This window comes from Rhinoraja longicauda, chromosome 2 (assembly GCF_053455715.1).
Source record: "Rhinoraja longicauda isolate Sanriku21f chromosome 2, sRhiLon1.1, whole genome shotgun sequence".
NCBI lineage: Eukaryota > Metazoa > Chordata > Chondrichthyes > Rajiformes > Arhynchobatidae > Rhinoraja > Rhinoraja longicauda.
This window is the reverse complement of record NC_135954.1, coordinates 27415715-27442054: the sequence shown is the minus strand read 5'-3', so window position 1 is coordinate 27442054 and position 26340 is coordinate 27415715. Positions and strand designations below refer to the sequence as shown.

Below are 26340 nucleotides of genomic sequence, written 5' to 3'. Positions count from 1 at the left end.
GGCTAAATGGCCTAATTCTGCTCTTACGGCCTCAAGGTCTTTCGATATTGGAAAAGAAGAAATTCAATTCACAGAGTTCAATAGATCTTTGGGAATAGCTTTCTTTGATGTCATAGGCAACTTCTGATAATTTACCAGGGCCAATGTTAGTGTTTAAATTGCTTGTTAAATCTTTTTTCATGAAATTACATCAAAATTGATTTTTTTTTAGAGATACAGTGCGGAAACAGGCCCTTCGGCCCACCGAGTCTGCACCGACCAGCGATCCCCGCACATTAATACTATCGTGCACTTTCCTAGGGACAATTTACACATACACCAAGCCAATTAGCCTACATACCTGTACGTCTTTAGAGTGTGGGAGGAAACCAAATATCTTGGAGAAAACTTGCGTGGTCACAGAGAGAACGTACAAACGCCGTACAGACAGCACACGTAGTCGGGATCGAACCCGGGTCTCCGGTGCTGCAAACGCTGTAAGGCAGCAACTCTACCGCTGCGCCACCATGCCGCCCACTGTGCCACCCAATAGCTGATGCTTTCAGCTTGTTGGACTCCGATCTAGTGGACCACAAATTCAAAGAGTGAGCCAGCATCATTTCTATGACCTGTTCTTTTTAAGATTTCCCCATTATTTGTGCTGGCTTTTCAAAACAATATGATCAAAGGAGGAACACAAAGCAAAATCCTGAAATGAGCTAAAAATAATTCCCAAAAGTAACCAGAATCTTTCAGTTAAATTTCCAAAAATTAACCAGAATTTTTCAGGCAAATTACTTACTGAACTACGAAGCTGTTGCGGAGGTAGTTTGTAATGGAACAGAATTGAGTGTGTTTTTTCATGTTATTTGCTAACGTATAAGTGTTTGGTTCTACTTAGGGTAGTTGGACTGCCTTAGGGAAACAATGAAGGTCAAACTTCAACTTTTCACTTCATCTTCAATTTTTTTTTTTTTTCTGGTTGCTTAATGCCATGATTAAACCCAGTTCAGTGGCTGTAATGGGATATTATGTTATTAGAAAAATGCAAAGATAATTCAGAGTTATTGATTTCATCACTGCTCGTGCAGATCACTTCCAGAATAAAAGAAGACCACAGCATAAAATATTAATTCCACAGGTAACTTGATCCAATCCATATTTAGGGTTCTCACTGTCCTTCCTTGAGAGGGTAAGCTGGAAAACCCTGCAAAAAACTTTCTCTGTATAGATTTTGGTTTTCAATTGGCAGGGCAGTAAAAAAAGGTGAAAATTACACAGGAAAGCATATCAGATTCCATTAACAATCAACGCAGTAAATTTGTCCATTCAAGGAGGACACCTGACAAATGTGCCTATGGAGTATCAGATGAAACTGGACATTTCCTTATGGAAATTTGCCAAGTCAAGACCTAAGATCTACACTCCACTGTACTATCAGTTCTCCACAGCAATTCATATCCAAAGAATGCTTCCTTTGAATCAGAGATACTTAAACTTGGATGAATATTACATTTCCAAGAAGATGAAGGGATTTTAAAAGTGCTGGAGTAACTCAGCGGTCCAGCAATATCTCTGGAGAACATAAATAGGCAACGTTTCATATCGGGACCTTTCTTCAGAGGCGTGTGGGCCAAACACCTGCATGTGGGACTAATGTAGTTGGGGCATCTTGATAGGCATGGGCATGTTGGGCCGAAGGGCCTGTTTATGTGTTATGATACCACAAATAAATGTTTTCTTCATCTAAATATTTTGATTTCTGCCAGAAACTCAAATGTTTACCTTGGATTGTACCTCTCTTCAAACTGTTTGCATTATGGAAAAATATTGAACGCAGAATGCACCAAATCAATGGTGGGAATGACCAGAAGTGGACCACTTTAACATCTTATTTATAAAAGATTGCTTCCAGCACACTACTTCAGTTACACCCTCAGGACACCTCAGTGAGTGTTGGATGACCATCCAATTCACAGGCAAGAATGGCACTGAATGAACCCATGCAAAGCAGAGCTCGCTGGAGGAACATTCATTAATGTCCCACTCTGGATGTCTCCACAAAGGCAATTCTTGAAATTACACTTGCAGAGGAGCATCATGAAACTGAGCTTGCTCTGCCATTAATCTTTTCAATTCCATGTTCCTGCAACAGCAGAAATACTAAAAGCAGTTGGCGGATCAGGCTGCTTCGGTGGGGAGAGTAACAGTTGGCGTTTTGGGTCAGGGACCCAAACACCAAAATTGTAAAACGTCTGAAGAAGGGTCTCGACCCGAAATGGCACCCATTCCTTCTCTCCAGAGATGCTGCCTGTCTCGCTGAGTTACTCCAGCATCCAGATGAGAAGACAAGCATGTTTTAAGTTACAGAGCAAGTGAGCTGAACAGAACAGAGTCTGTGATACATGCCAAAGTCTTTTCCATTAAAAGCCAGCAGTTGAAACGAAATGATATCGGGGCAAGTTGAAATATAAATGTTCACCTAAACACAAGTGAGAGTTTATCTTAAACTAGTAAACTCAGTAGTAAATCCTGACAGTTATCATGTCTGCAGTTGGAAGATGAATTACTGTTCCTCAAGCTTAAACTGGACATCACTGAATCAATGTTTGAGGCCAAAGACAGATAAATCAGAGTGGGTGATGCAGGGGCAGAGAATTAAAGCAATACGCGATTGGACATTCAGGGTTACACATGCAGACCAAATGAGATGTTCCACAGAGTGATCACCCAATCTGCCTTTAGCATATCTGATGTAGAAGTGAAAACATCGAGCAACAATTACAGTAAGCTAAACTTGAAGAAATTCAGGTGAATTTGTCCTTCATCTGAAAGACCTGTTGCATCTCGGTCAATGGGAAGAGAAGGGAATCGATATTAGGAAGGATGGGGCATATTTGGTTAGCACGCAACAAAAGCTTTTCACGGTAAACATGACATTGAACTAAACTCAAAATCAAACAGTTGCATTAGAAAGTTGGTGTGAAAAACAGAGTAGCTGGTAGAGATGGAAAAGTTCTAGGGAATGGTCTCTTCTGAACTGAGCTGGCAGGGGAGAGGAAGTGGTACATTTTCCATGCCACTGCAGAAGATGTAACACCTAACCTTTTATCAATTCCCTCCCCACCTTACAGGGTCCAAACAGCCCTTCTAACTGAATAGACAATAGACATTCGGCCCTTCGAGCCAGCACCACCATTCAATGTGATCATGGCTGATCATTCTCAATCAGTACCCCGTTCCTGCCTTCTCTCCATACCCCCTGACTCCGCTATCCTTAAGAGCTCTATCTAGCTCTCTCTTGAATACATTCAGAGAATTGGCCTCCACTGCCTTCTGAGACAGAAGTAGTGATTCATTTGCACATCTTCCAATATGGTGCATTGCATGCAATGGAGAAACCAAAAAACAGATGAGACTATTGCATTGCTGTACACCTTCATTCAGTTAAGGAGGTGAACCTGGGATTACAGTTGCAGGTCATTTTAATTTGGCATCCCCCTTCTACTCCAACTGTCTGCTTTTCCCCTCCTGCATTATATAATAATTGCTTAGTGTCAACTGAAGGAACAATACCTCATCTTCTGATGAGTCATGCTCTAACCTTGTGAACAGGTTGAGGTTCATAATTCCAAGTAAACCCCCTTTCTTTTCACACATGTGCCTGCACCTTTATTTCAATTTGATACATTTTAATTTGTTTTATTTCGATTATCAGTTCTGAAAGTAATTTTTATCTTGACAGCTATGGTCTGCACCTTATCACAGATATCAGCTTCATTCTTTCTATCTCCCCTCGGCAATAGCTTAAAATACTCTTGTCCTAGAATGTAGAGCATAGAAAAGTACAGCACAGAGCAAACCCTTAACCCACAATGTCCATGCTGAACATGATGCCAAGATAACCTAATCACATCTGTCTGAACATGATCCATATCCCTCCCTTTCCTGCATATCCATGTGTTTATCTAAATGTCTCTTACACACCACTATCGTATTTGCCTCCACCATTGCCCCTGGCATTGTGTTCCAGGCACCCACCACCCTCTGCATATAATAACCTCCCCCCACACATTTCCTATGGCCCTCTCGCCTTAAAGCTACACCCTCTCGACTGATATTTCCATACTGGAAAAAAAAAGCTCCAACTGTCTACCCTATCCATACCTCTCAGTATTTTGTATACTTCTATCAGGACTCCCCTGAATCTTTGGTGTTCCAGAGAAAACAATCCAAGATTTTCCAACCTCCCCTTGTAGCTAATACCCTCTAATCCAAGCAGCATTTTAGTAAACCTCTTTTGCATCCTCTCCAAAGCATTCACGTCCTCCTGCAATGAGGCAACTGGTACTGCACACAACACTCCAAATGCAGCCTACACAAAGCCCATTAGAGTTCCATTATGATGATCTGACATTTATACTCAAAGCCCTGACCAGCGAAGGTGAGCTAGCATATGCCAGGGCGGCACGGTGGCGCAGCGGTAGAGTTGCTGCCTTACAACGAATGCAGCGCCGGAGACCCAGGTTCGATCCTGACTACGGGCGCCGTCTGTACGGAGTTTGTACGTTCTCCCCGTGACCTGTGTGGGTTTTCTCCGAGATCTTCGGTTTCCTCCCACACTCCAAAGACGCACAGGTATGTAGGTTAATTGGCTGGGCAAATGTAAAAATTGTCCCTAGGGTGTAGGATAGTGTTAATGTGCGGGGATCGATGGGCGGCGCGGACCCGGTGGGCCGAAGGGCCTGTTTCCCCGCTGTATCTCTAAAAAAAAAAAATGCCTTCCTTGCCACTCTTATCTACATGTGTAGCCACTTTTGTCTTCTCCACCATTCCTTCTCCGACTCTTGTGGGGAAGTGTTGTCTATAATTAAAGAGGCAGCCTCACTTCATCTAGCAGGCTCAGCACAACGCAACCCCAAGGAAGCACACCACCGACACCGTGTTACAAGTAAACAATCAACCCCTGTGTCTTTTATTGCTGTCTTTTCCAATGCATTTCACTGAAATGCACTTTTTTGTCTGTGTACCATCCGCTGCTGTAATTGACTTGAAGCATAATGAGACAAACTCCTGGAGCTTGAAATTATACACAAACTGCACCCGCCATCTGCTGCATTCTCAACCTCCAGTCTCAATCATTTGTCAGATCAGACCGGCATTTTGTGAGTGACGCTTCACTTTTATAAATATTGTTGATTTGTTTTGTAAATTAAATATGAAAAGACTTACCTGTGTTTGCACCTATTGAGCCTGACAGCTTTGTATGACCAGAATCTAACTCTTTGCAAATCCCTCTGAATCAGTCATACCTTCATATGCAATCAAACTCTGTGCACACTGTTTACTCTGAGAGCTTCAAGTGAAGAAGGAACCTCATTGCATCCTCATGCATATAACAATAAGCTAATCTGAATCTGGATGCAAAAGAGATTTTAATTCTACATACATTTGGAAAATGCATGCATTTGAGACTCTAATCTCATCACAATATGCCTCAATATGTTCTATGCCTGGTTCCCATGTTTTGTCATCATGTCTTTTCCTATCCACTTATATGAATGTCAGATATAGAATAGGGTATAATTATCAAAAAATTAAAAGGATTTTAATTGTAGTGTAGTCACAGAGATATACTGAACAGAAACAGGCCCTTCAGCACAACTCGTCCATGCCAACCAAGCTAGCCCCACTTGCCTGCATTGGCCCAGAAATTTGTATTGACTGGAATTTAGAAAGATGAGAGGAGATCTGATAGAAGCATACAAAATTCTTAAAGGATTGGACAGGCGAGATGCAGGAAAAATGTTCCCGATGTTAGGGGAGTCCAGAACTCGGGGTCACAGTTTAAGAATAAGAGGTAGGCCATTTAGGACTGAGATGAAGAAAAACATCTTCACCCAGAGAGTTGTGAATCTGTGGAATTATCTGCCACAGAAGGCAGTGTGGGCCAATTCACTGGATGTTTTCAAGGGAAGTTAGATTTAGCTCTTGGGGATGATGGAATTAAGGGATATGGGAAAAAAAGCAGGAACAGGGTACTGATTTTAGATGATCAGCCATGATCATATTCAATGGCGGTGGTGGTTCGAAGGGCCAAATGGCCTACTCCTGCAGTTATTTTTCTATGTTTCTAAATGTCCACACCTTTCCGATCCATGCACCTGTCCAGATGTATTTTAAATTCACCCACTTCCCCTGACAGCCCATTCCATGTACACCCCACCATCGGTGTGAAGACGTTGTCCCTCACACCCCTTTAAAATCTTTCCTCTCTCACTTTAACACTGTGCCCTCTAATTTTAGACTCTCCCACTCTGGGGTGAGAAAATGGGCCTAGTCACCTAATCTAGGCCCACCGATTTTAAATACTCCTTTCTGTTAACTGATTAGCATGCAGCAAAAGCTTTTCACTGTACCTCGGTGCACGTGACAATGAACTAAACCGAAACTGAGAAGGTCACCCATCAACCTCCTGCATACCAGACAAAAACAAGCCAGTATATCAAGCCTCTCCTTGTAACTCAAACCTTCCAGGCCGAGAAACATTCTCATAAATCTTTTCCAGTTTAATGACTCATGCCTAACTGTGCACAATACTCCAAATGTGACCTTACCAGCATCTTGTGCAGTCATAGCATATCCCATTTCCTGTACTCAAAACCCTGACTGATAAAGGCAAGCATGCCAAACAATTTCTCCACCACCCCGTTCACCTGTGTCACCACCTTCATGGACCTATGTACCTATGTACCTTTGGTCTCTCTGCTCTTCCATAGTCCCTGGGACTCTACCATTTACTGAGTAAGTCCTGCCCTGATTTGTCATACCAGGACAGGATTTACTCCAGGCCGTAATAACCCTCTTATTACCTGCCCTGGTTTGTTATACCGCGGCAGAGTTGCAGCGCCGGAGACCCGGGTTCGATCCCGACTAAGGGTACTGTCTTTACGGAGTTTGTATGTTCTCCCCGTGACCATGTGGGTCTTGTCCAAGTTCTTCGGTTTCCTCCCGCACTCCAAGGACGTACAGGTTTGTAGGTAAATTGGCTTGATACAAATGTAAATTGTCCCTAGTGTGTGTAGGATTGTGTTAATGTGTGGGAGTCGTTGGTCGGGGCGGACGGTTGGACGGTGGGCCGAAGGGCCTGTTTCCATGCTGTATCACTAAACTAAACTAAACTAAAATCAGGTTGGAAATGGACCCCAGGAAAGAGAGTTTGTAGAGTGCCTTCGAGATGGATTCTTAGAACAGCTTGTACTGGAGCCTACCAGGGAGAAGGCAATTCTGGATTTAGTGTTGTGTAATGATCCTGATCTGATAAGGGGACTAGAGGTAAAAGAGCCATTAGGAGGCAGTGATCACAACATGATAAGTTTTACTCTGCAAATGGAAAGGCAGAAGGGAAAATCGGAAGTGTCGGTATTACAGTATAGCAAAGGGGATTACAGAGGCATGAGGCGGGAGCTGGCCAAAATTGATTGGAAGGAGGCCCTAGCAGGGAAGACGGTAGAACAGCAATGGCAGGTATTCCTGGGAATAATGCAGAGGTTGCAGGATCAATTTATTCCAAAGAGGTGGAAAGACTCTAAGGGGAGTAAGAGACACCTGTGGCTGACAAGGGAAGTCAGGGACAGCATAAAAATTAAGGAGAGGAAGTATAACATAGCAAAGAAGAGTGGGAAGACAGAGGATTGGGACTCTTTTAAAGAGCAACAAAAGTTAACTAAAAAGGCAATACGAGGAGAAAAGATGAGGTACGAGGGTAAACTAGCCAATAATATAAAGGAGGATAGCAAAAGTTTTTTTAGGTACGTGAAGAGGAAAAAAATAGTCAAGGCAAATGTGGGTCCCTTGAAGACAGAAGCAGGGGAATTTATTATGGGGAACAAAGAAATGGCAGACGAGTTAAACCGTTACTTTGGATCTGTCTTCACTGAGGAAGATACACACAATCTCCCAAATGTTCTAGGGGCTGGAGAACCTAGGGTGATGGAGGAACTGAAGGAAATCCACATTAGGCAGGAAATGGTTTTGGGTAGACTGATGGGACTGAAGGCTGATAAATCCCCAGGGCCTGATGGTCTGCATCCCAGAGTACTTAAGGAGGTGGCTCTAGAAATAGTGGAAGCATTGGAGATCATTTTTCAATGTTCTATAGATTCAGGATCAGTTCCTGTGGATTGGAGGATAGCAAATGTTATCCCACTTTTTAAGAAAGGAGGGAGAGAGAAAACGGGTAATTATAGACCAGTTAGTCTGACATCAGTGGTGGGGAAAATGCTGGAGTCAATTATAAAAGACGAAATTGCTGAGCATTTGGATAGCAGTAACGGGATCGTTCCGAGTCAGCATGGATTTACGAAGGGGAAATCATGCTTGACAAATCTACTGGAATTTTTTGAGGATGTAACTAGGAAAATTGACAAGGGAGAGTCAGTGGATGTGGTGTACCTCGACTTTCAGAAAGCCTTCGACAAGGTCCCACATAGGAGATTAGTGGGCAAAATTAGGGCACATGGTATTGGGGGTAGGGTACTGACATGGATAGAAAATTGGTTAACAGACAGAAAGCAAAGAGTGGGGATAAATGGGTCCCTTTCGGAATGGCAGGTAGTGACCAGTGGGGTACCGCAAGGTTCGGTGCTGGGACCCCAGCTATTTACGATATACATTAATGACTTAGACGGAGGGATTAAAAGTACCATTAGCAAATTTGCAGATGATACTAAGTTGGGGGGTAGTGTGAATTGTGAGGAAGATGCAATAAGGCTGCAGGGTGACCTGGACAGGTTGTGTGAGTGGGCGGATACATGGCAGATGCAGTTTAATGTAGATAAGTGTGAGGTTATTCACTTTGGAAGTAAGAATAGAAAGGCAGATTATTATCTGAATGGTGTCAAGTTAGGAGGAGGGGGAGTTCAACGAGATCTGGGTGTCCTAGTGCATCAGTCAATGAAAGGAAGCATGCAGGTTCAGCAGGCAGTGAAGAAAGCCAATGGAATGTTGGCCTTCGTAACAAGAGGAGTTGAGTATAGGAGCAAAGAGGTCCTTCTACAGTTGTACCGGGCCCTGGTGAGACCGCACCTGGAGTACTGTGTGCAGTTTTGGTCTCCAAATTTGAGGAAGGATATTCTTGCTATGGAGGGCGTGCAGCGTAGGTTCACTAGATTAATTCCCGGAATGGCGGGACTGTCGTATGTTGAAAGGCTGGAGCGATTGGGCTTGTATACACTGGAATTTAGAAGGATGAGGGGGGATCTTATTGAAACATATAAGATAATTAGGGGATTGGACACATTAGAGGCAGATAACATGTTCCCAATGTTGGGGGAGTCCAGAACAAGGGGCCACAGTTTGAGAATAAGGGGTAGGCCATTTAGAACGGAGATGAGGAAGAACTTTTTCAGTCAGAGGGTGGTGAAGGTGTGGAATTCTCTGCCTCAGAAGGCAGTGGAGGCCAGTTCGTTGGATGCTTTCAAGAGAGAGCTGGATAGAGCTCTTAAGGATAGCGGAGTGAGGGGGTATGGGGAGAAGGCAGGAACGGGGTACTGATTGATAGTGATCAGCCATGATCGCATTGAATGGCGGTGCTGGCTCGAAGGGCTGAATGGCCTACTCCTGCACCTATTGTCTATTGTCTATTGTCTATTGTCTAAAACCTCACATTTATCGGAATTAAACTCCTTTTGCTCTTCCTTGGACCAGTTGATTAAGATTCTGTTGTAATTTTAAGTAACTTTCTTCGTTGTTAACCACTCCACTAATTTTAGGCCATTTGCAAACTCACTAATCACACCCCTACATTCACAAACAATGAACAAATAATGAACAACAGTGCACTCGGCACCAACCCTTATGGTTCACCACTTTTTACAGCCCTCCAGTCTGTGACAACACCTTAACACTGCCCTGTGTTTTTTTACCTTCAAGCCAATTTTGTAACCAATTGGCAAATCCCATGTAATCTAACCATCAAGACTAGCCTCTCATGCCATACCTTGTCAAAGCCCTTGCAAAAGTACATGTAGACAATGTCTCCCACACTATCCTCATCAATCTCCTTGGTCACCTCTTAAAAAAATGTAATTAAATTGATGAGACATGATTTCCCATGCGCAAAGCCACACTGATTATTCTCTACCTACCAAGGATAGTGTGTCTGAAGAAATGTTTTCCAGGGATGCTGCTTGACTCACTGAATGACTCCAGCACTTTGTGTCTTTTTCTGACTATATTGAAATTGTCTTTGCCTTATCCAATGCATATAGATCGTATTGATCAGAACCCCTTCTAATAATTACCCATCACTGATATAACGTTCTGGCTGTAGTTCCCAGGCTTTTTTTTGCACCCTTTCTTAAAGGGAAAATAGCTCTTCACAATTTGCCAAGTACAACCTGCTAATATCCATTCATAGGTGTATTATTACTTGTCTGCAGTATTGAAGCCACATTTGATTCATTTTCTTTTTGAATATTAAGTTTGTAAATGCAATTAATCAATTAATTTCTCAACCTTTATTGACACAGCATGACTTTATTCGATCTGTTGCACACAATATTATTGCTTCTTGTCATGTATAACATTGAAGAGTTATCAATTCTAAGATTATTGAACCATTTCTAAGAAAAGGGGAAGAACCTGTATAGACATTTAGATCACGTACAAAAAGACATATTTTACATTTTTTTAAATCTGTCTCTTGTGCAGCCGTCGAAAATGAACCCATTAGTTCAGTTCAGTTTAGCTTATTGTCATGCGTACCAAGGTACAGTGAAAAGCTTTTGTTGCGTGTTCACCAGTCAGCAGAAAGACAATACATGATTACAACCAGTGTATAGATACATGATAAGGGAAAAACGTTTAGTGCAAGGTAAAGCCAGAAAAGTCCAATCAAGGAGAGTCCAGGGGTCATCAAACAGGTAGATAGTAGTTCAGCACTGCACTCTGGTTGTGGTGGGATGATTCAGTTGCCTGATAACAGCTGGGAAGAAATTGTCGCCAAATCTGGTGGTGTGCGTTTTCAATACCTTTTTCTGATAGGAGAGAGAAGAAGTGGGAGTGGTCAGGGTGTGACTTGTCCTTCATTATGCTGCTGCCTTGCCGAGGCAGTGTGAAATATAATTGGAGTCAATAAAAGGAAGGTTGGTTTGTGTGATGGTCTGAGCTGCGGCCACAATTCGCTACAATTTCTTGCGGTCTTGGATGGAGCTATTCCCAAATCATTAATCATTGCACTAAATCATTGCATTAAATCATTGCATTTAGGCTGAGGTCATTTATTGCCATTGCCAGTGTGCATGAGGTAAGTTGACTGTTAGTTTAAGATTGGGATTTATTAATACGTTTCCATTGCCCAGTCAGTGACTGTGACTATGGCTGGGAAAATCAAATCCCGCTATTCAGGTTTGGTTCTACCCTACCCAATCCCAACAAAGAACGTTTCATTTCATATCTAGTTGTAAATGAGTGAACTAATTTTACTCCTGACCTTATTACTAATAGCAGCTGTGGATGAAGATGAATCAATTGAATAGATAATTTATATTTTAATCACAGATTGCAACTGGAAGCAGGGATATTGACATTTAAAAGACTGATGGGGCACGCATTCATCCAAATGCACTTTCATCCATTTTATATTTTTAAACAATTCAAAATCCACTTTTTTTTTAATGTTATTCCTTTCTCACCCTCTGAGTGAGTGAAGTGGGAGGAGAAAAAGAGTGAAGTGGAAAGAAATAAATCACTGCAGAATAAAGTCAAAAATCTAAGATAAATTGTTGGATTTTTTCTGTTGAGTAAACTGAGGGTTAAAAATGAGGCAATTTGTTTCTTTAACGCCTGCTGTAGAGTAGTTTAGTTTATTATCATCACATGTACTGAGGTACAGTCAGAAATGTTTGTTTGTGTGCTATTCTGTCAAAGAAAATACTATGTACATGAATATAATCAGGCAGTCCATAGTGCACATATTAAGGATAAAGGGTACAACATTTAGTGCGCGATATGGCACTGAAGTCCGATGAAGTCTGATTATACAAATTTCAGAGGTCTCCAATGAGGTAGCTGGGCGGTCAGGAATGCACACTAGCTGACGAGAGGACTATTCAGTTGGTAGATGACAGTTGTGAAAAAACTCTTCCTATGGTATGTGTTTTCAAACTTGTGTAACTTACCAGATGGGAGAGGGATGAAGAAGGAGCAATCGGATTGAGACTGGTCCTTGATTAGACACACTGCCTTGTCGAGGCAGCGTGGTGTCGATGCAGTCAATAGAAGGGAGTAGGAGGGAACTGCAGATGTTGTTTTAAACCAAATATAGACACAAAGTGCTGGTGTAACTCAGTGGGACAGGCAGGTGGGAGGAATGAGTGATGTTTCGGGTTGAGCCCCTTCCTCACACTAGTCAGGGTAAAAGGAAACGAGAGATATATTGACAATGATATAGAGAGATATTGAACAAGTGCATGAAAGATATGCAAAAAAAGTAATGATGAAAAAGGAAACAAGCCATTGTTAGTTGTTTTCTTGGTGAGAACGGGAACCTGGTGTGACTTGGGTGGGGGAGGGATGGAGAGAAAGGGAGTACAAAGGTTACAAAGTTAGAGAGATCAATATTTATATCATTGGGTTGTAAGCTACCCAGGCGAAATATGAGATGCTGTTCCTCCAATTTGCGATTAGCCACTGTCAGACTCACTCAATAGACAATAGACAATAGACAATAGGTGCAGGAGTAGGCCATTCAGCCCTTCGAGCCAGCACCGCCATTCAATGCGATCATGGCTGATCACTCTCAATCAGTACCCCGTTCCTGCCTTCTCCCCATACCCCCTCACTCCGCTATCCTTAAGAGCTCTATCCAGCTCTCTCTTGAAAGCATCCAACGAACTGGCCTCCACTGCCTTCTCTCCAGAGATGCTGCCTGTCCCACTGAGTTACTCCAGCATTTTGTGTCTATCAATGGAAGGGAGGCTAGTTTATGTGAGATTAGTTACCAGTTTATGAATTAGCATGTGCAATTGTTTGGAGTGAAATCAAAATATACTTGGAGAAGGATACTTGTAAATTTACGGTGGCCGCAGTGCATGTGGTAGGTTAGATAATGTGCAATTAAAATTCGGAATAGCTGATGCCAATTGGTGTTTTAAGTACACCACACATCAGAACAATGAAAGCATCAACATTTGAATTTAATTGACTTTTACAACTTATCTCTGGAGAATTCAATGTAAATATGGTTACGGTGTGAACACAATGGCTGTGAATCTCCCTGCATTCCTCAGACTCTCTGAGATATGGACTCTGACAGATTCGACCAGCTATGTGCCGAGTAATTGGTATTCACCCTTTCCTTGGCACGTGCTGTATTGAACCCCTATGTCCAATTAGATGACACAGGAAATTGTAGAGAATTTTTTTTTAAAAAGACGTTAAGGTGACTTCACCTGAACAGATTGACAACAGCCGGTTGTGGAGAATGCAGATGCAATGTATTTTCCACAATGAAGCATTACAGTAAAGCTGTGCCTGACAGCCACACGGCAGCTGCAGAAATGGTTGCCATGGAATGGGAAGGCGACACACACTTCTCCAGTGTGTCTGGCCACACAACCCTCAACAGTACTCTGCAGTTGAGTGCACTGGTCCGAGTCTCTTGCTGAAAATTGACCCAGACCACTGTAAGGCATGAACCCATTACCCTGGCACAGATCTCAGCACCGTGCATTGTACAGTAATGAGCTGCCAGAGGAGGTAGTTGAGGCAGAAACTGTAGCAACCGTTAAAATACTTTTAGACAGGTACATAGATAAGAAAGGTTCAGAGGGATATGGGCCGAACACGAGCAGGGAGAACTAGTGTGGATGGGGCACCTTGGCCGGCATGGGCAAGATGGGCTGAAGGGTCTGCTTCCGTGCTGTAGGATTCTATAGTAAGACTGCAATTATTGCACCACATGGACCCCAAAGTGGAGTATGAAAATTCACATTGATGGGAGCCAAGAGCAGAATTTCCTATGGCTTTAGGTAGGTGGGCAGCTAGGATGACCTGGCACTGCCAATCCCATAATCATTAGCTTGGGTGGTCAGTGCCAAAGGACACACAAGGAAGGGCTTTGAGGGATCAAGGCTACGGAAAGTTCGGAGGCTCTTTGTCTGTAAAAAAAAAATTGTTGTTGAAAATTGGACTTAATATCCAAGTCAGATAAAACCTATGGCATGTCACAAACATCCATCAATTTATCAGCATATTTGGACAGCAGTGTGATTGAGAATAGGAATCTTTCTCAGGAGCACCTTCAAGGTTCAGTGGTGAAGGGCTCCTCTCACCTCTATATTTGAGCCTCTTTTGAAAACTTCTTTCCTTGTTCTCTTTTATGGTTTCCTCTCTCAGCAGGTGCAATGTTATCTTTCCTTCCATTTCCCTTTTCATTACTCCTTTGGTTCCAGTTTCTCTACTTCTTGTGGCCCTCCATCCATCCCACTTTTACTGCATTAGTCTCTCGCTATTGTTTCACCATTTGGCTCAGGGCCTGAAGAGTAGAATGCAGGGCTACTATTTAAAATACTTCTTCATGTTCATTTGGCAAAGGAGATAAACTCCTCTTAAAACATTAATGAAATGTTGCTTGCAATACCGCCTCAAGAAGTAGACGGGGAGGAGAAAGTAAACAGAGCAGCAGCACCCTCTAGTGTTGACAGGGTAGGAGGATAAGAATGAGGAGCATAAAACAAGCAGTTGGAGGAAGTCAGCGGGTCAGGCAGCATTTTTGGAGGGAAATGGGCAGAGACCGTTTCTGGTTCGGGTTGGGCCGCCTAGTCCATTGAGTTCCTCCAGTTATTTGTTTTTGTTCAGAATTCCAGCATCTGCCATCTCTTGTTTCTCAAGGATAAGAATGATGGTTAGCAAGCAAGGTAAAATATCAAGTCCTACCCAAGCCTGACATAGTGGTGATACAGAAGTAATATCCTGGATGGATGTCACTGTGCACGTGATTTGATGCATTAGTGGAACATTGCCATTTGGTCAGGGACTGAATGCAGGCACATTTCAGGAAGAGGGCCTACGGAAGTCCAGAAATAGATGACATGGTGACACAACCGGTAGAACTGCTGCCTCACAGCGCCAAAGACATGGGTTTGATCTTGACCTTGAGTTCTGTCTGTGTAGAGTTTGCATGTCCTCCCTGTGATCACGTAGGTTTCCTCTGGGTGCTTCTGTTTCCTTCTACATTAAAATACGTGCGTTTTTGTAGGTTAATTGACCTCTCTAAATTGCCCCTAGTGTGTAGAGAGTGGATGAGAAAGTGGAATGAGATAGAACTAGTGTGAACGGGTGATCAATGGCTGGCAGAGACTTAGTGGGTCAAAGGGGCCTGTTTCCATGCTGTAGCTTTCAATCCATCAAAATCAATCAATGAAAGAAACTGCTCGGACATACGAAGAAAAGTGACAGATGAGTTTCAGTTTGGTACTTTGCAGGTTTTAGCTGGTTCAAGAAAGTTTGTATGGCTTTTGCTTTAGATAGCATTGGATGTTAGGGTGCAATTTGTTGGAATGAACCTTTCCAGACAAAGTCAGCAATGGATTCAACCTTCAGCTTCTCCATCTTTAGCCAATTTCTGCTGGCAACTTTCCACAAGGTCCGTGGGTTATTACTCAAAAGAGGTCAAGTTTGTGACAGAGTTTAAACCATTACAGATATTTCCCTTCAATTCCGAGCAGCTATCTTTCACAAAGTTTAAAATAACAATGAATTAAATCAGGTCGTGTAGAGTGCCATTTGCAATGCATGAATGGCAACTGGTGTGATAAAGATGTGGATCAATTAGAAGAGATGTTTTGCCAGTTTCGGAATGTGACCCGAGGAGGATGTTCATTCTGGGAGAACAGAGACTGCACGCTGGAGGATTTGTAATTGTGAGGAAAACATTGCCTAATTTTGTGAAAAAAACTTTGACTTCCATTAATCTGTCTGATCAACTCATCAGGCCTGGGGTCAACATCTGTGATCCTAAATGCTGCAATTTGTTTGCATTTTTATTCTCTTGGGCAAACTATGCTCCTCCTTTAATGCAGAAAGTGATAGCACCATTTAGTCTCAATAGAACAGCACAGAAAAATACCCTTCTGCCCACAACATCTGTGCTGAACATGATGCCAAGCAAAACCAATCCCTTCTGCCTGCATGTGATCCATAGGGCGGCATGTGATCCATAGGGCGGCACGGTAGCGCAGCGGTAGAGTTGCTGCTTTACAGCGAATGCAGCGCCGGAGACTCAGGTTCGATCCTGACTACGGGTGCTGCACTGTAAGGAGTTTGTACGTTCTCCCCGTGACCTGCGTGGGTTTTCTCCGAGATCTTCGGTTTCCTCCCACACTCCAAAGACGTACAGGTATTTAGGTTAATTGGCTGGGTAAATGTAAAAATTGTCCCTAGTGGGTGTAGGATAGTGTTAATGTAGGGGGATCGCTGGGCGGCACGGACTTGGAGGGCCGAAAAGGCCTGTTTCCGGCTGTATATATATGATATGATATATGATATATGATATATCTCTCGATTCCCTGCATACCCATGCGCCTGATGAAGGTCGTGACAGATTACAATTAAAATACAAAGTACTTATGCTATAACACCAGGATAAGCGCTCAACCAAGAAAACCATGCCCAAAGCCAAAGTACTATCTAAACTGATTAGGCCAACTTATGTTAAGGACAGTAACTAACTCCACATGCAATTATCAGCTACCGGCATGTCAGCAAGCACATTTAAAAAAATGAATCGTGCAGATGCAAGTATATCATTGGGGTTACCAAGTGGGCACCTCCCTTCAATGGTGTTTTGTTGAGTTAGGCCCATGATACCTCAGGAAGTTGACCTCCCTCAATACCCGCTCAACAGTTAGTTGACCCCCCTCAATACCCGCTCTCACCACCTATGCTACCAGTATCTAAATAAAGGAAACTATGGACGATTAATTCACTCTAACAAATGCTAACCACTCGGACTGTATCTTCCACTTATCCTAACCCATCATTAAACTCGTAACGCCACAAATATCAACCTTGCATAATACCAGGATACACTTGCACCGAATGCACTTACAAAGAAATACACATACCACCCCCAACTGACACTATTTCTTCTCCACCAGATCCACCTGCTGCCTTGCTCTGATGCCTCTGACATCTCTAACATTGACCATCTATTTCCCTCTGCAGATGCTCTGACCCTTTGAGTTCCTCCAAAGCTCTCTCTTTTTTTGGCTTCAGATTCCAGCATTTGCAATCCTTTTTGCCTCCACAAGCATACTGTTGAAGTTGTAATGCTATCTAGGTGTTGTAAAATGTTACCTTGACAACTTTCTCACAGATGGACTCAGTGGGCTGTTCTGTACAAGAAAATAACTGCAGATGCTGGTACAAATCGAAGGTATTTATTCACAAAGTGCTGGAGTAACTCAGCAGGTCGGGCAGCATCTCAGGAGAGAAGGGATGGGTAACGTTTCGGGTCGAGACCCTTCTTCAGTCTGAGATGCTGCCCGACCTGCTGAGTTACTCCAGCACTTTGTGAATAAGTACCTTCGGGCTATTCTGTACATTCTGCACTAACCGGGGCAATTGTGCTTATGTACGGGGTAGTCTTGCTGAGCCATATGCATAACAGTTATTTCACTGTACACCTGGTATACGTGACAAAAAAAAGTCTGTTGAACCATTGAAACATTTATCTCATTTGCTTCCCCTCTCGGCAATTACTGTTTAGATGAAAGACCAGTTCTGATACAAAGTGGAAAGGCTGGTTACCGAAAATTGTTGAATTCAATGTTACTTGTTGATTTACCACTTACATCATTTCGATGAATAATTCAACAGGGTCCAGCCTGCAGAAATGTTGCTTTGAGTGTTGTATGATTTGGCTTGGAACAGCTGCACATCCAGAGGTCTGAAATCTCATGAGGATAAGCCAATTTGAACTGTCAAGCCTAATTTTAATATCTGAGGTTGTCTCCTATTTGATGCCAGGGAAATTTATTTATAATGAGAGATTTAAGCACAGCAATAAAAAGATTTCTTACTGCAATTATATTGGCCCTTTGTGAGACAATATTGAGTACAGTGAACAGTTTGCTCTCCTCACAGCCAGGGTACTTTCTACAGAGTGAATAATGATCCACTTGACTGACGGAGGGATACGGGTTTGCCACATGAGATTGAATAGATTGGGACTATATTCTACGGTATTGAAAAGAATGAGAAGAGACCAAAAATCTTAAGATTCATTTATTGAAAGGCAATTTTTTTCATGCTGAGTGCGGGAAAGTCCAGAATCAGGGGTGAAAAAATTGAAAAGGTCATTGAGGGCTGAGATGAGTAAGAATTTCTGCATTCAAAACCTGATGAGTCTTTGGAAATCTCAACCCCAGAGGGGTGTGGAGGATCATTTGTCGAGTTCATTCAAAATAAAGATCAATGGATTTCTGGATAGTGCAGGAAAATGGCATTGAGGTAGAAGATCAACCATGATTGTGATGAGTGGTGAAGCAAGTTTGAAGATTCAAAAGACCTGCTCCCTCCCCTATTTCTCATGTTCTTATGACATCAAGGTCAGTGGGCACAAGGCAGCGTACAATGAGGACATGGGAGTGTCCCAGCAGTAACTCAGTGTAGGGAAAGCTGACACAGGCGATGGTCGATGAAGTTTTCCTGGACCCTCTGATTCTCAAGAAATCTTCCCAGTTTTCTCTGGTGTAGAACTCTGCCAGAGATCCCATTGCTACAGAAGTATCTCCAATCATTGTGATATGTGGATGACACTAAAATTGATGGAATAGTGGACAGTGAAGCAGGTTATCTAAAATCTCAATGGGATCTTGAACAACTGGGGAAACGGGCCGAGGAATGGCAGATAGAGTTTAATTCAGATGAATGCAAGATGCTGCATTTAGGTCAAACAAGCCAGGGCAGTACTTACACAATCGATGGTCGGGTCCTAAAGATAGTTGTACAATTGAGAGACCTAAGGATGACCATGAAAGTGGTGACACAGGTAGACAGGTTGGAGAGGAAAGCACTTGGCATAGTATTTGTATTGAGTACAGAAGTTAGACACCATTTTACAGATGGATAAGACATTGGTAAGGCCACATTTAGACTTGTATGTACAGTTCTTGTCTCCATACAATAGGAAGGATGTCATTAATCTGGAAGGGGTACAACAAAAGATTTACAAGGATGTTACTGGGTCTGGAAGATTTAAGTTATAATGAGAGACCAAGGAGTGTCAGTTCTTTTCCCCTGGAGGATAGGAGGCTGATGGATGACCTTATAGCTTTATAACATTTGTAAGACATAGATAAGGTGACTGGGCAGAGCCTTTTCCACAAAGTAGGTTAGACTTTGGCAAGCCATTTGATAAGGTTCCACGTGGTAGGCTGCTCTGGAAGGTTGGATTGCATGGGATCCAGGTAGAGCTAGCCAACTGGATAGAGAATTGGTTTCATGGAAGGAAGCAGAAGTTGAAGGTAGAAGTTGGTTTTCGGACTGGAGGCCTGTGATTAGTGCTGTGCCTCAGGGATCGGTGCTGGACCCATTGCTGTTCGTGATTCATGTCAATGATTTAAATGAGAATATAGAAGGCATGATTAGTAAGTTTGCAGATGAACCTAAAGTGGGTGGTATTGTAGATTGCAAAGATGGCTATCAGAAATTACATCTTGATCAGTTGCGCAAGTGGGCTGAGGAATAGTTAATAGATTTTAGTGCAGATACGTGCGAGATGTTGCACTTTGGTAAGTCAAACCAGGGCAAGACTTTCACAGTGAATGGCAGGATCCTGGGGACCATTGTAGAGCAGAGGAATTCAGGAATGCAGGTACATAGTTCCTTGAAAGTGGTGTCACCAATAGATAGGGTGGTCAAGAAGACTTTCGGTATATTGGCCTTCATCGGTCAGGGTATTGAGTATAGAAGTTGGGATATTATGTTACAGTAAGACATTGGTGATGCAGCATTTGGAGTATTGTGTTCAGTTTGGTCACCCTGTTATAGGAAGATGCTGTTAAGCAGGAAAGGGTGCAGAAAAGATTTACAAGAATGTTGCAGGACTCGTGAGCCTGAGCTATAGGGAGAGGTTGAGCAAGCTAAGACTTCATTCCTTGGAGCTCAGAAGAATAAGGTGTGATCATATGGAGATGTATATGTTCAGGAGGGGAATAGATTGGGTAAATGCACAGTCTTTTACCCAGAGTAGGGGAATCAAGAACCAGGGTTTAACGTGAAAGGGGTGTGATTTTAATAGGAATCTGAGGGACTACTTTCTCATACAGTGGATAGTGGGTATATGGAACGAGCTGCCAGAGGAGGGATGTTGAGAGAGGTACTGTAACAACATTTAAAGGACATTTGGACAAGTTCATCGATAGGAAATATTTAGAGAGATCTGGGCTAAATGTGGGCAGATGGCACTGGTGTAAATGGAGCATCTTGGTCGGCATGGGCGAGGTGGGCCAAAAGGCCTGCTTCCGTGTTATATGACTCCATGACTCTATGAATCAAACTAGAGGGCATAGGTTTAGAGTGAGAGGGACCTGAGGGGCAACTTTTTTAACATAATGATACCTATATGGAACAAGCTGCCAGTTGACATGTTTGAGGTGGCACAATTAGACAGGTACCTGAATAAGAAAGGTTTGGAAGTATATAGATCAGGTCAGGCAAGTGGGGTTCAGTTATATTTGTTAATATTTGTAACCTGAAGTGAGCAAATATTTATCTTATCTACTTTACCAATCCAAAAATGTATCTTTGCTGTTTGAAGTCCTACGACAAAAATCGAATTATAGTCCATAGATTGAAGCCTGCAAGTGTTCTGGGTATTGAAAGCTGGAACCTAATAAAACTGGTTGGCAAATGCAATGCAGTAAAGGATCTACCTTTAAGTCTCAGCTGTGATAGTTTGTTGGCATCCAATTGTGATCCTTTCATTTCTCCCCTAGTTTCTTCAAGCGGGCATCAACCCCAGGGATGACATAGCAACAGAGGCCTACGAAGACGAGTTGGACATGGGCCGATCAGGGTCCTACTTGAACAGCAGCATTACCTCGGCCTGGAGTGAGCACAGTCTGGATCCTGATGATATCCGGGTAAAATTCCTTCACTTTACCCGTCAAAGTTCCCTTCATAATTGGGATTTCATTCACCCTGCCAACATTAGGCTGCGCTTGTTTGATTTTAAAGTGGATATGGAATTCATTTAGCTGGTTAAGTGACTTTGATGGTAGTAGTGTGACCAGGTAAGTAGACCAAAGTATGCTGGGACATTTCCACATGTTTGACAATTTTCGCACCATAGACAAAGAGGCCTGAGTGATCAAGTGACAAGAACTGTTACAGGAAAGGATAATTTCTGCCTGAACAGCAAAGCCCCAGTTTAGAGTTGGTCTTGTGTATAGACACAAAATACTGGAGTAACTCAGCGGGTCAGGCAACATCTTCTCCCTGAGATGAACGATGAAGCGTATAATTTGATTTGCTGATCAATTAATATAGAAAGACAGTATTACCTTTTGTGAGAGAAGAAACAGAGTGCTGGAGTAGCTCAGCGGATCAGACAGCATCTCAGGAGAATGTGGATAGGCAATGTTTCTAGTCGGGACCCTTCTTCACACTCCTTTATGTGAATTAGTGTCATGTTAAATTGATATTATTGTAACACAACAGCAGCTACGTAGTTTAGAATTGTAGTTGGGCATTAAAATACAACAGATTTTAACCACTGACAGCTGGGTTTCTAAGGCCTCAAGAAATCTGGCAGCTTAAAGAAGGTGAGGAGGTGGCTCCACACAATTCTTATGGTCAAGAGACAGAGGGATTTCACTGGCCATCCAGTAAAAACTCAACTGCCTCTATCCCGACACGTGTATAGCCCCTGTGACCCCTACCACACCCCGGCCCACATCAGACCCCATTTCCTGATCACAATTCTCCCCCCCCAGCCAGCCCCGATGACCATGGCAGTGGCCTATGGAGATGTTTTAATGAAAGTGTTACATTTTTCCAAGAAGCTGAGTGAAACGCATCGGAGAGGTGCGGTGGTACAGCTAGCTGGCAGAGCTCCAGTGACCTGGATTCTATCCTGACCTTCACTGCACTCTGTGTGGAGTTTGCACTCTCTCCCTGTGATGATGTGGATCTCTACTGCAAGAAGGGTAGTTCAGTGGGTTAATTAGCCACTGCAGTTTGCCCCTTGTATGTTGGTGAGTTGCAGATTCTGGTGGGTGGTTGATAGGAATGTGCGGGGAATAAAGTACAATGAGTGTAGGATCAGTGTAAATGGTTGGTTGATGGTTAGCACAGATTCATTAGGCTAAAGGGTCGCTTTTCAAGATGTAGAAATAGAATTCTATGATTCCTTGAGAAAGGCTGGTAATGAAAATAAACAAAGGTTAAGTCAATACTGCACCAGTTCGTCAGTGTAATTTGAATTAACGAGTAAATTGATTACTTCAATTGGGCATTGATTTCATTTGTGCGGAGATGAGGAAGGGAGACGAGTAAAAACTTTTTCAGTGAGAGAGTTGTAAATCTGTGGAATTCACTGCCTCAGAAGGCCAATTCTCTGAATGCATTCAAGAGAGAGCTAGATAGAGCTCTGAAGGATAGCGGAGTCAGGGGGTATGGGGAGAAGGCAGGAACGGGGTACTGATTGAGAATGATCAGCCATGATCACATTGAATGGTGGTGCTGGCTCGAAGGGCCGAATGGCCTACTCCTGCACCTATTGTCTATTGTCTATTGCTTGACACCTACAGTTTTCTGAATAGAGATGTAAAATATTGCGTTCATCCAGAACTGTACGGTGTGTGGTATTTGGTGCTTTTTATTCTCATATTTCATTATTTTTCTTTTCGCAGGATGAGCTGAAGAAACTGTATGCACAGCTGGAGATCTACAAAAGGAAAAAGATGACAACCAACAACCCCCATCTGCAGAAGAAGAGAAGCTCCAAGAAAGGCTTGGGGCGATCAATAATGAAGCGGATCACTGAGATCCCAGAGACAGTGAGCAGGCAGTGCAACCGGGAAGACAAGGAGCACATGGACCCTGCTTTAGCCAGAAACAGCATCAGCATTGGTAGGAGGAACCCATTTGATCCCACTGGGTCCAGTCTGAAAGCCAAAGAAGACTCCATGAAAAATAAAGCATTGCTGCTGCAGAAATCTCTCAGCAGCTATGACCACATGAGAGTCCAAGGTGAAGATTTGAGTGTCTCTGGCGCAGACAGGGTGGATGTTTGCAGCACAGAAGCTGAACTGCTCGATTCGCTAATGGAGCAGAAGTTGGTCAAAAAGGCGGATGATACTTCCACAGAATCGGTCCCTTTCATCTGCAAGTCTGCCAGCGCACATAACTTATGCTCTGACAAGAAGCCCCTGCATCCAAGAACAGCCATGTTGCAGAAATCTCTCAGTGTCATGGCCAGTGCGAAGGAAAAGACCTTGGGAATAACAGGCAAGGCACAAAGCATGGAGGAGCACACGAGGGCAGTTAAAATTCAGCAGAGAAGTAAAAACTCCAACAAAGGCCATTCCTCAATGGAGAACAATGAAATGGGAACAACTCAACCAAAAAAATCCCTGAGCCACTCTCTGATATCTGAGGAATCAAAAAGAGCCCCAAAAGCTGGTATTATGAAACAATCTGTAGTGAGTCCCGATGCAACAAACCCTTTACTGAACAATGAATTTGACATAGCTGAGGTCTGTCCATGGGAGCTCCAAGACCAGCCTTCTACTCCTTCAGAATCAAGAGTTCAAAAGCATGTGTCTATTGCACCAGTGGAATCCCAAAACATTCACAGTTCCCATTCCAGTGCGAAGACTCAGAACGCCAACAAACACAAGATGGCGGAGAATATTACCAAATCAAATCAGACGTCACAAGGTAACACTGAGAGAGCTGAAGTGTGTACCTGGGACCTTGAGGAACCACAATCAACGCTTGAAGAGGGTATGAAATCTGTAACTCAGCAGCTTGAAAATATTTCCATTGAAAAAGACATTCGCACAAACAATGTCGGCAAGGTTATTGAAGTTTGCCCTTGGGACTTCAGTGAAATGTCGAGCAATGCTTCAGAGCAAAGTCAGTCTGTTAAAGGGGAGGGCAAGAAAGGAGAAGCCTTGGGAGATGAACAGGACAAAGGGCCCACGCCAGAGTTCTTAACATCAAGTGGTAGTCAGCAACAACTTTCTATTAATAGAGCGAATGTTTGTCCTTGGGAGTTTGAACCATCAGAGTCACCAGATTCAGAGAAAAGCCCAGCATCCACCGCCTCAGCCTTATTATTAAGCAGCATTCCCCAGAAGAAGTCAACAGTGAAAGGGTTTGGGATATCTGTCAAAACCTTGGTTTCCGCCGGAAGAGGCAAGGAACCGGAAAAAGCAAAAGAGAAAAAAGAAGAGAAAGTGAGAATGAAAGGTAGATATAAGGAAAAGGACACAAAAGATAAAGTGCCAGAAATAACAGTGGACAAATCGCCTGTGGCTGAACGATGTCCCAGGGAAGTCAAAATAACCCCTGGTTCTGCAACCGGAAAGGGCAAAAACATAAGCGACATTGAGGAAGGAAAGGAGAAAAGCAAAGGTGCCGAAGTATCTCCTTGGGATATTGGGGAGGGTAGTTCCCCTCAACATGCCACAGGAGGAAGTGCAGCCACAATTAAGGACAATAAAAATCCACGTGGCGTCGATGTAGACACGTCAAAACTGGCCTCAATCTGTCCATGGGATTTTGATGATCAGAAAGATGTGTGACAATAAATCTGATCAACTAGCTCCTGAACAGTGACAGTTTTCATATCACCAAACTAAGAATTCCATATCATTGAATTTTATTAAAAGGACACATAGAAACAGTGAAAGCAGGATTGAAGTTAAGATTCCAATTGGTACAATGGTCTTCATTTCCTCAATTTTCTTTCATCAGCATCCAATCTAACAAGAACATATTTTGTCAGGTGTCCATGCATTCTGGAATGCTGTAGAATTTAGAAAACATTTGTGTGGCAAAACCACTCTAATTTATGCAATGGTCATGTACTGTTACACCAAGCTGAAGCAACTAGGATAACTAATGGGAGCTACTTTCTTTCTGTTTGTTACTTAACAACATAACATGAGTGAGCTTAGACCTGGCCCACAAGCCATAACCTTTTCTGGAAACACTATTATCTTCAGTGTGATTTATATTGCAAGCCCTTTGTTTTAATTGGTGTTCATAAATTCTGATGTACTCCCTGGGAATTATAGTTTGGTATTAATGGCTCTTTAAACATTTTTAATATGAATCAGTAAGTTCCTGTGGTTTCTTCCCCCCCCCCACCCCCCGGAGATCATTCCTCGTGAACATAGCCACTGTTAATGGTGGAACCCATAGTCCTACCTAGCTTAGTCACATAGAATCAACTCCATCTTACTTTCTATCTGCTGATTCCTTCTGAGCCCCTGATTCCAGAATATGAAGGTCAGCTGTGTTACATGACAATCTTGGGTTTGCACTTTAAAAAAAAACTTATTTCTGCAAATTTGTTTATAGGTGAAATGGCTTTAAACAGGAATGCATTATCAATGGAATCATAAACTTCAACAATCTTTAACTCTGCAGTATTTAGCACCTAAAAAGATCAAATCTGTAACCTCATATATTTGCATCTGTGTTTTTGCATGCAATATGACTGGTAGGACTGACATTTTGCTAAACCTCTGACCTTTAGCATTTGGACTGTACTAAGTTGTATAGTGAGTGAGGCTGTATCCTGTACACTGTATTCTGTGTTTGTTATATCTACTGACAAGCTCTGGACTCCACCAGGGAATATTTGATAGATTTCTTTTATGGTTTGTGGCAGCATGTAAATAAGGTACCTTATCTGCAATAAAACTACATTTATATTATACCAACACATGTGTTTATGATTGCCATGAGCAAAACGATCAATAACTGGGCATTGGGATGGGATATATACACAGCGAAGCTATTAAATCTGGCAATTAAAAGACACTGATGAAAACAGTTTGAATAGTTCTGCATTTTACTCATATTATTGAAAAAGCCTTGCAATTTCAAGTTCAAAATAAAGGACGGAGGTAGGGAATACTATCTGAAATGAAAGAAGTACCACGATGATCAATTTGAAATTTAGTTTTTCGTTTTTTTGTTTTAGAGATACAGCGTGGAAACAGGCCTATCGGCCCACCAAGTCTACGTCAACCAGCGATCCCCGAACATTAACACTATCCTATACACACTAGGGACAATTTTATAATTTTACTGAAGCCAATTAACCTACAAACT

At 42.6% G+C, this 26340-nt stretch overlaps 1 protein-coding gene across 1 annotated transcript in view; it reads left to right on the top strand.

Moving 5' to 3' along the window:
- gpr158a (G protein-coupled receptor 158a) overlaps positions 1 to 25921 on the top strand; it is a 445865-nt gene extending 419944 nt beyond the window's left edge. Inside the window, exons 10-11 of the mRNA XM_078416117.1 lie at positions 20985 to 21131; positions 22902 to 25921. Coding sequence (XP_078272243.1) covers positions 20985 to 21131; positions 22902 to 24800 — 2046 coding nt within the window. The 3' untranslated portion in view covers positions 24801 to 25921. The remainder of the gene's footprint in view (positions 1 to 20984; positions 21132 to 22901) is intronic.
- Positions 25922 to 26340: the final 419 nt, after the last annotated feature.